Below are 14,858 nucleotides of genomic sequence, written 5' to 3'. Positions count from 1 at the left end.
AAATTCCAAACATACCTAGTTCTACTTGGATTATCTGGGATTGCCAAATATGAATTGACAACTGTACGAATGCTAGTGGGAATTAATATTTCAAGTGTTAAATTTGTTTTTGATTAACTTTAGTTTCTTTGAGAAATTGAAAAAATAAATAAGCAAGTCAGTATGTTTTTTTCCGTCACGATTTCTTTTGCGTTTGTAGTTTCAAAGTGATGAAATTGTTGAGAAAACAATTGTCAATGTATTCTTTAAATTCTATAATTTATTTTTGTATTGTGTCTTATCTTACATTAAAAAATAATAATTATTAAACACCAATTTATGAGAACCTATTTACAATTGTCAAATGTTTCAAACAATGTGATACATTTCGATTTGTATATGTTGTAATGTATGGTTTTGCGAATGATGTGAGAAATAAATGATGGGTTTTTAAATGTGGTTTTATTATTTTACCATGCATGAAGTAAAAATAAATAGTGAAACAGATTATGCATAATGTATCTGCCCCATACCCCACTAGGGGACACGGGACTTCACTTTTATGTATGAAGTCTTTTAAAGTTTATAACAATAGATTATTTTATTAGAATTTGCGCAGCGCCTTATTGATAATATTTATTATATTAACTAAATTTTATAAATGCGAAATTGTGTTTGTTTGTAAGTCTTTCACGTCGCAATGGAGCTTTTTATATGAATTTTGCTCGAATTTGATGTTTAGGTTTATGGCAGTCAAATGCGTTAACTATAAATATAAATTTTAAAAGAATTAAATAGAAAAAATTGGATCACGAGGCGGAATTCGAACCCGCGTCTTTCTTTATCTCATTTCTGAGAGAATTCTCTCAATAGTAGGCGCGGGGTTTCCTTTAGAATCCTTAGATAAATATATAGTACTGAAAGTTTTTTCTATTCTTTGAAAATTTTAATTGATTTTTGCTTTTTTGTTCCAGTAACAGTCATGATTAATATAATGAAACAATATAGTTTGTTTGAATAAAATTCTTTATTACATGTTGTTATACACTTATTGTAAACATCGCCAAAAAGTTCCTAGACATGGTATACAGAATTTGATACTAGAAGTCTTCAGATTTATCTTCTAACACAACTAATTACAATTATTATCATATATTAATTTAGTTAACTTTATTAGAAATCAATGAGCATATATTTTTAGGTGTAAATGTGCTACAATTAGAAAGAACAATTTTAAATTATTATCTAATATGTGATAATATTATATTAATGTTCATCTCATATTTTTCATGAATAATGTAATTTAAAATTGTGTGTTAATAAATATTGAAGATTATTGATAGGATCGAACCTATAAAAAAATGTTGTGTGGTTTTATGAAACCACGGTAAAAGTGAAACTGTTTGAACGGTTCCGAACACTGCTTTGTGTAGCGCATGTCGCGTGACGGTCGGCTGCCGAGTAGGTATACCTACTCGGCAGCGCGATACACGCTACATGCGCTACACAGACCAAAAAGTTTGAGACGATGTAATAAAAGTTTCACTTTAAAATCTTAGACAAACAAGACATTCAGAGGAAAAACATCCATAGTTCTACCATTAATACAACATATATAGACAATATCTGGCTACACCGTTTCTAAACTTTTATGGCACAACAATCATTTAAAGATATAGCTTACAATGTAAATTTCTTTAACATTTAGACGTGACTAGTATTTTCTCTCTTATATCTCTTACCCCATTGATTCCAGTTTAGTATTTCATTCACGTTAGGCCGTTTATCATGGTTTATGTTGCTTCAACATCCAGCATTAATTTGAACGATCCATCCGTATCAACACAATGCAATATGTTAGCAATATCACCTTTCTTCATTAATATATGGGGATCTGCCAAGAATGCAGTACCATCTATAAAACTTCCAGGCCTCTTAGTACTGATTTCTCCCATGTTCTCCATCAATTCTACATTATACCAGCAGAAAACACCATTAGCATCTTCAGTTCTTATTATACCCACATTAATCACATCTGATGCCATATTCATACATTCTCCTAAATCTACCGGGTCACATAATGGAATGTGGTTTAGAAGAGAAAAATCAAGGCAGAAGCATTGGGACGCTTGATATTTATTAATATGTTCAGCTATCTTGTAGTTACTGACGTTCCTATCATCAAGCCTGTTAGTAACATCAAACCAGTCACATTTAACGATCTGTGCCATTAGTGTTATTCTTGACGGTAAGAACAGACCTCCAGGATGTAGGTGGTTCTGTCTCAAGTAATGGCTAATATGCTTATATTGTAAGTCTATATCTCCAGCAAGTTCTAGAATATTGCAGAAGATGGCATGGTATTTATCTTCATTAAAACAGTCTGTATTCCATGTTGGCCCACATAAAAATGTTATCTTGCTTTCATCAATGTCATTAGCTTTAAAAACTTCATCAAAGAATTGCTTATCCGCCTCAGACTTCACACAGCAAACCAGGGATTTGGCACCTCTCTTTAACATTTGTAATCCAAATATGGGAAATGGACTTAAATCAGCAATGCTCATATCAGACATTTCTGTTAACTGACCCAGATACACGCAGGCCAGTCCCAAGCAACTCATAATTTTATTTATGTATTCAGTATCATTTAAGAAGCGAATGATTTCTGTTGAAATTCTAGTGATTTTAACATTGCAGTCCGGTACAAGTGCTATTCTACCGGATTGTAATGAAAATTTATACACTAATCTTTGATCATCAATCACCTTCTTTGGAATGTGATCAAAAAATATTGCATGATCCCATGCAGTAGCTCTATTGTCAGATCTGGGGTCAGTTGTGAGTTTGTATTTGTCTGATAAAATTAAATTGAACCACCCAATAATAGTGCTCAGCTCTCCACTCTGATTTACAGCTAACTGCGTGATATAAGGCTCTGTATTCTGAAGGTGATCCTCTATACTGTTAAAATCATTGAAATCTACAGACATTAAACATTTTGGTTCAGTTATATATTTTAGCGTTTTAAATAAGGTGATGTCTTCACAATCATATGTTTCATCATATTGATAAGTATGGACAGTTAATGATGGTATATTCAAGAGATCCTTTGCAACTTGACATAGCTGGTATTTGTCAACCAGATATTGACATTCAACACCCATAACATAGAATTGAACAGATGCAGGTAGAACTTTAGCATCTTCGTGAAGCAAATTCTGCCATGCATGATCTAGAGCTTTTAAAATATGTTCTCCAAAGAGACCGGCATCAAACAACTCTGTGACGAGAACATTATGCATTCCACCAATATCAAAATGATTCAATGAAGTTGAAGTTTTGTTTACAACACTAAATTCAATGTTCACTGCATTATCATTTAAAACTGCATTGGATAGATTGGCCATAACTTCAGAACTGTCACAAGCTGTTATAGACTTGGGGTTGCATTCGCTAGCATACAGAGAAAGAAGGCCTGTACCAGACCCTAAGTCTAGAACAATATCAGTCCCCTCGGAAATCAGATCATGTATTGCAGCGCGATAAGATTCGTTGCGTATTTTATCATTTAACATTTTAAAGTGCCATCGTTCAACCATCAGGTTTTTTACGGAGTTCAGGTTCTTTTCTGCATTTACAAAGCCGGCATCAATTTTAAGAGCTCTTTGAAAGTGAAACCACGCTTCGGAGTAGAAACCAAACTTGAAGAGATATTTACCGACATCATTCAACAGGTACATGTTACCAGGAAATAAAAATATGGCTCGCGAAAAATTACAAAATATGTCGTCAGTTTTATCTCCCGCAGCTAACATCTCATTCAACTTGTTGATTACACTACGAAATTCGCGCTCGTAAAGATTCTTTAAGTCTGGATTTTTTTCAAAAGCCGTTATATACATATCAAAGGCTTTTGCATAACATTCGTTTGAAGAAAGTTGTCGTCCATAATCAATGTATTCACGTGCATTTGAAGTTGGGGTGCCCATTTCTACAATATAAGCGATAAATAGCACTTACTAAAATTTTAACGTTTATATTAATACGTATTTATAAAATTTTCTTTCTTCTAATTACAGAAACAGTGGAAACAATATTTGGCGGATGAACATTGAACACAAATAAAAAGTAAAAACAAATAAATTGGAAATGTCAATATTTTTGTCACGTTTATTTTTTAAGTCTCTTTTTGGTCATTGATACATGTCTTTTAGTTCAATATTAATAATTAATAATTTAAGCAATTATTAAGGCACAGTATTACCATTGTGTGTGGGTATAATTACTGTAAATATTATTATATTATTGAACATAATGTTTGTTTTTAAAGAAAACTTGCAAAACTAGAATTTTTTTAAACTATATAGCAATCTCATGAACAAAATATTTTAGATGTATAATTGATCAATTATTTCAGTACATATAAATAAATAAACTGTTACTAAAAACTATGTCTGTGTTTGCTCTTTTTAAGAAATGAAACTGTTAAAATTATATGTATAAAATATACTTCTTAGTATTTTATTTTATAACAGGTAACTTTCATCGACCTATGTTCGATTCTATGAAGTAAAATTCTTAATTGTGATTCGTGAAATCGTGAACGTGAATTGGAGTTTACTTTACCGGCTTGTAAGTTGTTTTCTATTTTTCGATCATGTTATCATAGTTTCTCATTAAACTTTATTAATTTATTATAATTTAAGTGCGTTTAATCATGAAGCAATGTTATTTGATAATAGTTAAAGATCTTTATCAGCAGATGTGATGTTGGATTGAAATGAAGCTGATTGTGAACAAATCAATATGGCACTCAAGCTTGGAAAATGCAGGCTTTGCCTCAAGCTTGGCGATTTCTATTCCATCTTCACGGTGGACAACAATTTGCAACTCGCCGAGATGGTTATGGAATGTGCGCGGGTTAAAGTAAGTTGCTTGTTATCAACTTTCAGAAATACGAAACCGGGACAACCATCTTGTTTCTTTCAATACCTTATTTGCGAGATCATATTTCACAGATTGGCGACTTCTTTCTTCATCAATTACATCAATAATTGCATTTTTATTATAAGCTCTATCTTCTTTATTAAATATATTTAATGGTTTGTCTGATTTGTTAAATTTATCAAAATTTCTTGTTTCTGCTTCTATCTTATTGGTATCAACAATTTAATTCATGGCCTCGAAATTCATACCAAAAGCAATCATAATGATTTGTTTTGATATTCATAAATTAAGGCCAGTAATATTTTTTCTATAAATTTTTGAGAAAATTTATTTCTAAAATTAAAGATTGGTTCAAAGTTGATCCCATTCCAATCTTTTACTGTCTAACTCTAAATTGTTAATAAAGTTATAACATCTAAGATAACAGTAGTTAGGAGTGTTTGTTGTTATTACAATTTTACAGGAATACTTGAATGATACAAATGAAGAAAAAAAATACAATCTGAAACAGATTTATCAGACAAATTGAACTTAGAGATAGTGAAAATTTCCAAAAACATTTGCAATGAATAGTCACTGAATCACATATTATTGAGGAATGATATTTATTATTATAAAGGAAATTTATTAAATCAAACAGTTCTTCATTCATATTAATTATTATATTGAAAAATTGTATATAAAACAAGAAAAGATGAATGTACTCTCAAAATAGAAAAATTATTAACAATAGGTTTGTAACATCATCTTCCATTAAGGAATATAAGTAGTTGACTACCAACAGAAACTTACATGATACCCGATTTTAAAGAGAATCCTGCTTTAAACAAATACCATAAAGGCATTATTGAATTGAATGAATAAATACACAAGTGACTTTCAGTTTCAATATAATCAGTCTCAGAACAAAGTTTTAAATAATTTGTGTTTGGTCAGATTTGAATTTTGGTTCCGTATAACTTTCATGATTTAGTTTATTTATAACCTTAGATTTTAAGTGAACTGTTTGATTCATAAATCTGTTAATATATTATTTACAATTGTATTCTTCTAATCTTTGAAATCCTTATCTGAAATCTATGAATGATCATTAAGAAAGTTATGACCGTCTTTAAATTGTTTATAATTTTTTAATATTAAACTAAATAAGAGAAACATATAATCTTTTCTTTGATTTTTATTAAATTTATTTAACCCAGCTTTTATTTTTTGATTGTACTGTGAATTTGCATTTATTACTAACGCAATGTTTCCAGCTTCAACTCATACACTATTATTGTTTAAAACTATTCTTATTCAGATCTTTACTTCATCCCTTTAAACATTTTCATTCACTTTTGTATCCTGACTTGCTCTAGTCCCTTTTTCACTTTCTTCTTTTACTCATCTTTCCTTTCAGTCTATTATTTTTGATATTTTAGTTAAGTTAGATCTCAATGCCTTGATTTCTATAATTTTCTCATTCATTTTTTTTTTCATTTGAATTTTAAGTTGGTGTCTTTATATTTATGCTTTTTGTCTTTGTTGGTTTTCTTCTATTCTTATAATTTTCTTATGACCAGTATAATTATATTAATTAATTTTTTATTCCTTGGAATCCTTTTAAATTAGTAATTAATGTAGATACTGCAAATAAGTACCAATGTTAGCAATGTGAGGATTTATTTGTGAAATTTTTGAAGGAAAAGTGGCTATTTGGAAATTCAAATTCAATTCAATTCAATATTTTAATTTATGGGCAATTCAAATTGACAGATGAAGTAAAATGATGATTTTTGATTAGTTCACAAATAAACCCATCCTCTCATTCATTATCCCCTTGCCCTTAGTATTGTTATACTAGTATAATCCAATTACTGGGTCAGTAACTGATGAATTGGTTTATTTTTTTTGTTGTTTATCTACTAATTGTTTGCCTACATATATTTCATTCTTTTAAAACGACGTTCTAAAATACGACGGCAGGTTCTGAATTCGTAGCGCATATTTCGAATGTCTTATTATCAACGCTCATCTACTATTAACTATCTAACTTAAAATTTTCACACCTTCCGTCTCCGTCGCATTGTGATTTCCAGTCTTCTTATATTGAAGACTTATGTGCCTTGTTCTGGTTAATCCAATTTCTGATCTGATGTCTATGTTTCCAAAGCTATTGTGTTTATCTTGTTGTTTGTCTATTTTTGTGCAGGTTTCCTAGAATACTAATGTATTATTTTAATTTGATCGTAAGATAACGATATATAGAACGTATTTCTGCTTGAATAGTAATATTTTTTTATTACGTTGATTCGATGAATACATTCTAGATTCGGTCAAAATGAAATAGTTATATAACAAGATTGCAAATAAGACTAGTTATATTGAGGAGGTAGCCATGAAGCATATTATGTTATGATGATAGACTTCCCGATGGTCGTACTCGTGTACGTACTCGTGTTCGTACGTATACGAATTCATAATAAGATGAATTAACAGATAAGACTAAGGGCATTGTTAGATCTTTAAATTTCAAAATAAACATGTAAAGAAATTCATGATTGATTGGATTTCAATTCTTCACACAGTCGTGGGATGGCTCGGGTCTATGACGAAAATTCCGTAAGTTTACGTACGTTTCCGTAAGTTCTTTAAAATGATTGACGACTTTTTTAGATACAAGAAGGCGACGGTCTCCCCGATAAAATATGCAGCGAATGTATTCAGAAGTTAAGCAGTGCGCATATTTTTAAACAACAATGTGAAAGGTCAGATCAAGAGTTGCGACGTAATTATGTTCCACCACCAGGTCAGTAGTTTGTTTTGTAGTTGCGGTATTATACCTATACTGTGTTTCTGAAATTTTAAAATTATTAACATTATTCAATAATTATATCATTTTAGGTTTTAGTTCAACTCCACCACCTATTGCTCGACAAAGCAGTGATTCCGCCTTCTCAACAGACGCTTCTAAACCATCTTCGTCCTTAGAAAGTAAAGTAACACCCGCTAGTAGAGTGCGCAAGAGAAGCGGAGAGAGCATCGGTAATACATCTAACAGTAGTTTTTCCCACGATTATCAACCTGGCACTTCCAAACGAGTTGAAGAACTGCGAAAGTCTCAGAAAAAACGAAAAGTTTGTGATGACGTCAGAGACGACTCAGATTTTGAAGATAACAGCGCATCATTCTATTCTGCTGGGACAGACTCAGATGAACCGCTAGATTTCAAATGCGATATCTGTTCGAAATCCTTTAAAAGTTATATTAGCATGTCTGCACACAAAAAAAGCCATAGCAAAAGAAAGACTGTGGTACCTAAGCAGCCTGTAGCTCCGCCTCCACTTAGCACTCCACCTCTGGACAGCACTCCGACTCCGCAAAACGACGCTCACGATGTCGAAGATGTTTCTAAATGTGAAAAATGTGGCAAAACATTTAAATTGAATATAATGCTTAAGAGACATGTGGACGTGTGTGGAAAAATTGAACTCGATAAGGAGCTTATGATTTCCTTAGAACCTATTGATGCTGTGCCGATAAAAAACAAAATAGATTGTACAATGTGTTCGACGAAGTTTAAAAATATCGAGAATTTAGAAAAACATATGAGAGTTTGTCACGCTGCAGTTCTTAAAAAAGAAACACCTGCAACGCAAATCGAAAATGGGAAAATCTCTGTACCTTGTTTTTATTGTCGCAAACCATTGAACGATTATTATTCCTACACAGCACACTTTCGTGTGTGTCCTAAAAGAGACGATTCGCTTTCATTTGTGTGCCCAATTTGTAACAAATCGTTGGTGAAAAAAGCTAGTTATTTCTTGCATTTAAAAGCACATTTCTTTCCCGTAACTACTGTAAAAAAGAATGAACCCACTTCACCCAATAATTTTTCATGTCGCTTTTGTTCCACAAAGTACCCTAGCCAAGAAGCTCTTATCGCGCACTTAGCTACACACATGAGCAATACAGAAGCTGTTGAAGATGTAGGCGATGAAGAATCACGGTAATTTTTTTGGAATTGTATATCAATGGCCATATTCTGGGCTCCGGATAAAGTCAACTTAATAAATCTGCATGATTTTATTAATTGTTATTGAAGGTCTCTTTATTCCCTACATTTTATCCGAATTTAAAATTCCTATGTTTTATAATCTTTAAAATTTCAGGGCTAGTACTTTGGATGATTCAGCTTCTGCACATTCGGAATACAACTCATCAATAACGAGCGGACCATACAAATGTGAAATATGTGGAAAAGAATTTAAATACAAAAAAGCCTTATCTACTCATGCGGCTAGACATGCTGAAGATGTCAATGTAAAAACTGAACCACCAGATAGAGACACTTCTGAGTTATTGAGTCAGTCGATGAATTATGATCAATTAAACCAGTCCGATTCCGAATCGAGCCACGGAGAAGAAGACAACACGTGTGATATTTGCGAACGTCAATTTTCTTATAAACGTCTACTCATCCAACACAAGAGAACCAAACACAACATGACCTCTGGAACGAAGAGAGCGAAGATAAATCTCAAAGACTGCGCCGTTCGCTGTCTCATTTGTGACTTGGAAATGAAAGTGAGCGCGATATATGAGCACAATCAGAAACACATATCGGCGAACATAAAGCCGAGAAATATGTACACTTGTATGGAATGCGAGCAACAGTTCAAGAGTTGTAGCGGACTCGCGAGTCATATTAAACTGGTGCACAGATTGCATATGAAGCAGCAAGCGCCGAAGATCACGGCGCCAACGCCGGACTTGGCGGATTTTTGTGAAGTCGTTGTGACAAAGGCGGAGCCCCTGGATTATGTCCAGAGTCACAGCGACTTTGGGGAGGCTTCCGCCGGGACTGCGCCGGGCGTGTTCTCATGTCCCACGTGCAATAAAGTGATGCCCACGCTCATTTCACTGAAGCGGCACATGAATTGGCACACTAATGTCGGCAACAATATTGAGAAGAAACTCGAATGTTTCGTTTGCAAAGAGGTAAGCATTTTCTTTACATTATCGTTCTTTCATTATATTTGCAGTACAATGTCAATAAATTTATGCCTTTTAACTTTTGTTCACAGACCTTCAGATTCAATTGTCACTACAAACTACACATGCGAGAACACTACCATGACACTAATTTAGATCCCATACATCTGACTTGCCCGATTTGCAACAGAAAGAGCAAACACTTGCGCGCTGCGCAAGCGCATATGAACTATCACAAACAAACCCGCTTCCAGAATAAAGATTATGAGTGCGCTATTTGTAAAAGAGTTTTCCAATACAGAAAAGTTTATCTCTCACATATGGCCATACATTTTAAGCGCGGGGAATCTGCAAATAATACGATAATAGGTTCTCAACTACCAAACACGGCCGACAAAACAGTTTTTGATGGCTCTCATACGTGTGCAATGTGCGGTAAAGTGTGTGATTCGGAAGCATCGCTCAAATGTCACATGAGTTGGCACAAATCGAAGACGTTACTGTTCGGTGCGCGGCATGAGTGTGAAATTTGCACTTTACAGTTTACAAACAAGAGACGCCTCGAACTTCATTTTCGAACCCATTTCGAAGATGATAACGGTCCGTTTAAGTGTCATATTTGTGGTAAAGGCTTTATCGCAGAAGAATACTACCGGAGACACGTCAAAGGTCATAACTTTGACCATCAGTCTCATAAGAAGAGGATTGAGAAACTCAGAAAGGACAAAGTAAAGTGTCCAATTTGTACAAGATACTACCCAGACTTGGTGAAGCTTATTCGTCATCTAAGAAGAACTCACCCCGAAAGTAAAATGATTAAAGACGACCCGGATGCTCCCCCGCCTATGTACTATCCGTGCAAATTGTGTGCTAAGGTCTTCTTAGATGCGCGACGTCTGCAACACCACGAAGAGGCTCATCTTCGGAAACCAGAGTTCTTCAAGTGCAAATTTTGTGGGAAGAAAACAATTTCGCTAAAAAGTCATCGCATTCACATCAAAGGACATTTGACGCAGAAATACATTGATGAACCTCTGAAATGCCCTCACTGCGATGACACATTCACAAGAGGCTATGACTTGCATTATCACTTGAGAGACGCACACGATATAGACGAGACATGGATTGCCGATCGAAAGAATGCAGGCCTCGATGGACCTTTGAAAGACCTGCAATGTTCTATATGTTTCAAAATACTCGCATCCAAAGGTAATTTCGAACGGCACATTGACTACCATAATTCGCTACGGTGCAATTATTGTTTCGATTACTTCAGTACGCTGAGATTCTTGGAAGGCCATCTTGCGTTCAGCTGTGAGAAAAAGAAATTGATTGGTGATACTGAAATATATCCTAGAAAAGTGAAGTGCCATATATGTTACAAGGCATTCCATGTTCAAGTGAAGTTAGACTGCCACATGCGAACTCAGCACGGCATTAAGTCGTTCAAAGAAGCTTCAGAGAGCAAAAAGGAAATTGTATGCGATTATTGTTTTAGAGTATTTGAAAATTCGGATGCCCTCAGTACTCACAAGCTTTATCATAGGACTATAGGGTACTATGGATGTCTTTACTGCAGCAGAAAGTTCAACACCATGACAACATATAGAAAGCATAAGAATCATCACTTATCCCAACATAATGTGGAGAATCCGACAAAGTGTGAACATTGTGATGAAACATTTGTGCAGTTCCGCGAATTTATTTATCACATGCGAGATGTTCACGGCGACAATAAGGAGTGGGTCGTACTACCGAAAGATTCTATCGAAGAGAAATGTAATATTTGCAACAAAATCTTTTACAATCTACACAGACATCTCGCATATCACGAGGAGAATAGGTGCAAGAAGTGCGGTGAATACTTCTTTTCGCGGGTCGACTATGACAACCACATTTGTCACATCGATAGTGACGATGAAGTTTTGGAGAACGCGGAGAACGATATTCGGCCGAAGTATGAAGAGTGTCAGTTTTGCTTCAAACCTCTCACGCTCAAAACTAAAAAGGTACACGATATACTACACAAAGGATCCGGTTCTATATCGTGCAGATTTTGTCCTCTCAAATTTAAAACAATTGACGCGTTCAATATACACGCGTTTTCTCACCGAAGTAGAAAATATAAAAAACATCCGATTCGTTGTCGCATTTGTCGAGAGGCGTTCGTTAAATATGGGCCTTTCATCCGTCACATGAAGAACGTGCACAAGTCGACCAAAAAGATGCATTACCGGACCACGATCAAACCGGAAAAATGCGTGGTGTGCTCGGGGTTGTTCCCGAATTTGCACAATCATTATCGGGCACATTTGCAAAATCAATGCCAACAATGCCGGAAGTATTTTACATCTTCGAAACTGTTTTCGCAACACGCGTGCGACAAAGAAGACAGTGATCCATCGAAAGTGTTTACGAGTGACGCGAACCTGCCGCAGCTGATCAACTCGTATGTGCCCGTAGATGAGAAAGACGACGAAAAGTTTTACGGTTATGAAAGCGAAAATGCTGAGGAGGAAAACGGGGAATTGCCTCAGAATAACGTCAATAGTCATATGGACGATCCTCAGAATGAAGATAGTCAGAATTCCGCGGATACAGCCGAGAGCACGATACATGAGATGGCTCACGCGCCAATAATATCTGACGTGCTGTCTCTGTACCAAAAGAAAGAAGCAGACAGCAATGAGAACAAAGATGTAGTTGAACTCACCGATGATGATTCGGTGGGTTTTGAAAATAATATACTTACGGTAATTACTATTGACGACGATTAGTGTTTATCGAGGTTTTATTGTTATAGTCTAGTTTAAAGTGATTAATTGTAAGATTTAAGATTATTGAAGGCAGTTATTAGGATGTAAGTGTACTTATTGATATGTTTCAGAGTACAATTATTACAATATCTAATTTTGCATTTAGTTTAGTACCTATAAATTACAGTATGCCTTTGTAAATAACACTAATATATATTATAGCAATTAACTAGTTGTTCCATAAATAAAAAATGTCTTATTCGTGTAGATACTGGTAGTTACAAACATTTATTAAATATCAAATTAAAATTAATACTTAAGATGATTCTCATGTATTGTGCAGAGTTGTATTGCAAATAAATATAACTGTTTAATTTGTGACTATATATTAAATTAGGAATCATGCTATTTTTCTTTTGGTTAAAAATAATTTTCCATTATATTAATTTAGGCCAGTAATGTGATTATATATGACTGAAATTTCATATACCTGATTAATAACAGCTAAAACAGTCAGTTAATCTATTTGCATAAAGTAAACAGGTCAAACCTGTAAATCTATCTAACTTAATTGTTTTTCTTACGCTAGTTTATTTTGGTGCTTTTTCTCACTCTTTAGGATTCGTTCTCATATCATAGAGGGGGTGTCCTCCATTAGCCTTTAGATTAGATTACCTATAAATCATTTGTAAATAATAAAATCTCACCAGCTATAAGGCTGCCATTTTGTACATATTTGCCATATTGTATTAGCTGTAAGTATTAGTAGATAAGTCACTAGTTATTTGGATTTAAGTGTTACTTTTGTAGAATATTTTTATTTATAATCCATTCAGCACATGGACAATTTTATACTGCGTTCCTTAGATTAACTCGATCATTAATGTGACTTTGTAATTGCTAGATAATGTTAAGATTTTTATATAAATTAAGCAATATAAAATTTGTCGGTAGTCGTAAATTCAGGTATAGTACAATTTAAACTTAATGGCGGCTCGGAACATTGTACGAACCGATGCGCAGAAAACAATTTTAGGTATTAGCGGGACGTTAAGGGACCTGTGCGCACGTGCACTCGCACCTGCACCTAACTTCCGAACCGCCATTAAGTTTGAATCGAACTGTATTTCAAATGTTTTGTATAGAGACCTTAATACATAAAATTATGTATGTGTCGTTTCAAATTTTTTTTATTTTAAGGGAAGTGTGGATCATGTTAAATATCATATTTGCCAAAGGAAATCATCTATGTAGAATATTGATAGCTGTGGGCTTGTATGTTAAATTAGATTTTAGTTTCTAAAGTTTACAGTTTGGTTTAGCAATGCAATGACATGTTAGAAAAAAAAAGAAATAGCTATTTGATCAACAAACACATAAGATAGCTGCTGTTATTTAAATTTAATAAATTGAGGAATATGAGTATTTTAACTCAATTTTAGTTGGATATAAGAATTAAGAAGTGTGATATTTAAGTTTGCAGTGCATATATGACTAAAAATTCTCTTCCATCAATTGAAAATTAATAACATTTTGTAAATATGATTACCTATATCATGTATTGATTTATAATTAAAATTTGAGTTGGTATTGGGTGTGCCCAGTGATAATTATTGGCAGATATATTTTTGTTACCAGTATGAACATGGTCAGATTAAAAATGGTAGGTACTAGAACTTTCTGAAGTCGGTGAATCTTTGTATGTGTGATTAAATTAGATTATGTGGTAGATTGTTATTTTTTCCTCAGTATAATATTATTTTTTGTGATAACATACCTGTCTCATAAAATAAATCGTATGAATAGATAAACGTTATTTTATTTACCCCCTGAGATCTCGATAGGAAAAAGCGAATTGTTCGTCCAGCCATACTTATATAACTTAGCTGTTCTCCGCGGTTTCACCCGCATTGCTCCACTCCTGTTAGTCAGCGTGATGATATTTAGCCTATAACTACTCTAGCCTTCCTCTATAAATGGGCTATCTAATACAGAAAGAATTTTTCAAATCGGACCAGTAGTTCCTGAGATTAGCGCGTTCAAACAAACAAATCTTCAGCTTTATAATATTAGTAGTATAGGACGAAAAAATGTAGTCCCATCGTCCAAGACCAAATGTCAATAGGTGGATGCCCGTACAGCGAGCAGCCAAGCGAAGCAGCGCGGTCTAAGTGTGATTTACCTACTTACTGCAATTCT

The 14,858-nt window shown here is 33.9% G+C and overlaps 2 protein-coding genes across 2 annotated transcripts; one reads left to right on the top strand and one right to left on the bottom strand.

The window, feature by feature from the left end:
- Positions 1-1,004: 1,004 nt before the first annotated feature.
- LOC149909968 (protein arginine N-methyltransferase 9-like) lies at positions 1,005-4,090 on the bottom strand. The gene has a single exon (XM_090120080.1). The coding sequence runs from the start codon at positions 3,969-3,971 to the stop codon at positions 1,773-1,775; it is 2,199 nt and encodes a 732-aa protein (XP_089976206.1). The 5' UTR covers positions 3,972-4,090; the 3' UTR covers positions 1,005-1,772.
- A 525-nt stretch (positions 4,091-4,615) lies between these two features.
- LOC149909967 (uncharacterized) lies at positions 4,616-14,457 on the top strand. Its single transcript, XM_090120078.1, has 5 exons — positions 4,616-4,908; positions 7,585-7,717; positions 7,813-8,917; positions 9,081-9,909; positions 9,996-14,457. The coding sequence occupies exons 1-5, from the start codon at positions 4,789-4,791 to the stop codon at positions 12,678-12,680; spliced, it is 4,872 nt and encodes a 1,623-aa protein (XP_089976204.1). The 5' UTR covers positions 4,616-4,788; the 3' UTR covers positions 12,681-14,457.
- The last annotated feature ends 401 nt before the right edge of the window (positions 14,458-14,858 follow it).

The sequence above is a fragment of the Colias eurytheme genome, chromosome 3 (assembly GCF_061535395.1).
Source record: "Colias eurytheme isolate Ceu_HAF_F1 chromosome 3, ilColEury1 Martin Lab GWU primary, whole genome shotgun sequence".
NCBI lineage: Eukaryota > Metazoa > Arthropoda > Insecta > Lepidoptera > Pieridae > Colias > Colias eurytheme.
The sequence above is the reverse complement of the archived record's forward strand: the minus strand, read 5'-3'. Positions and strand labels throughout refer to the sequence as shown.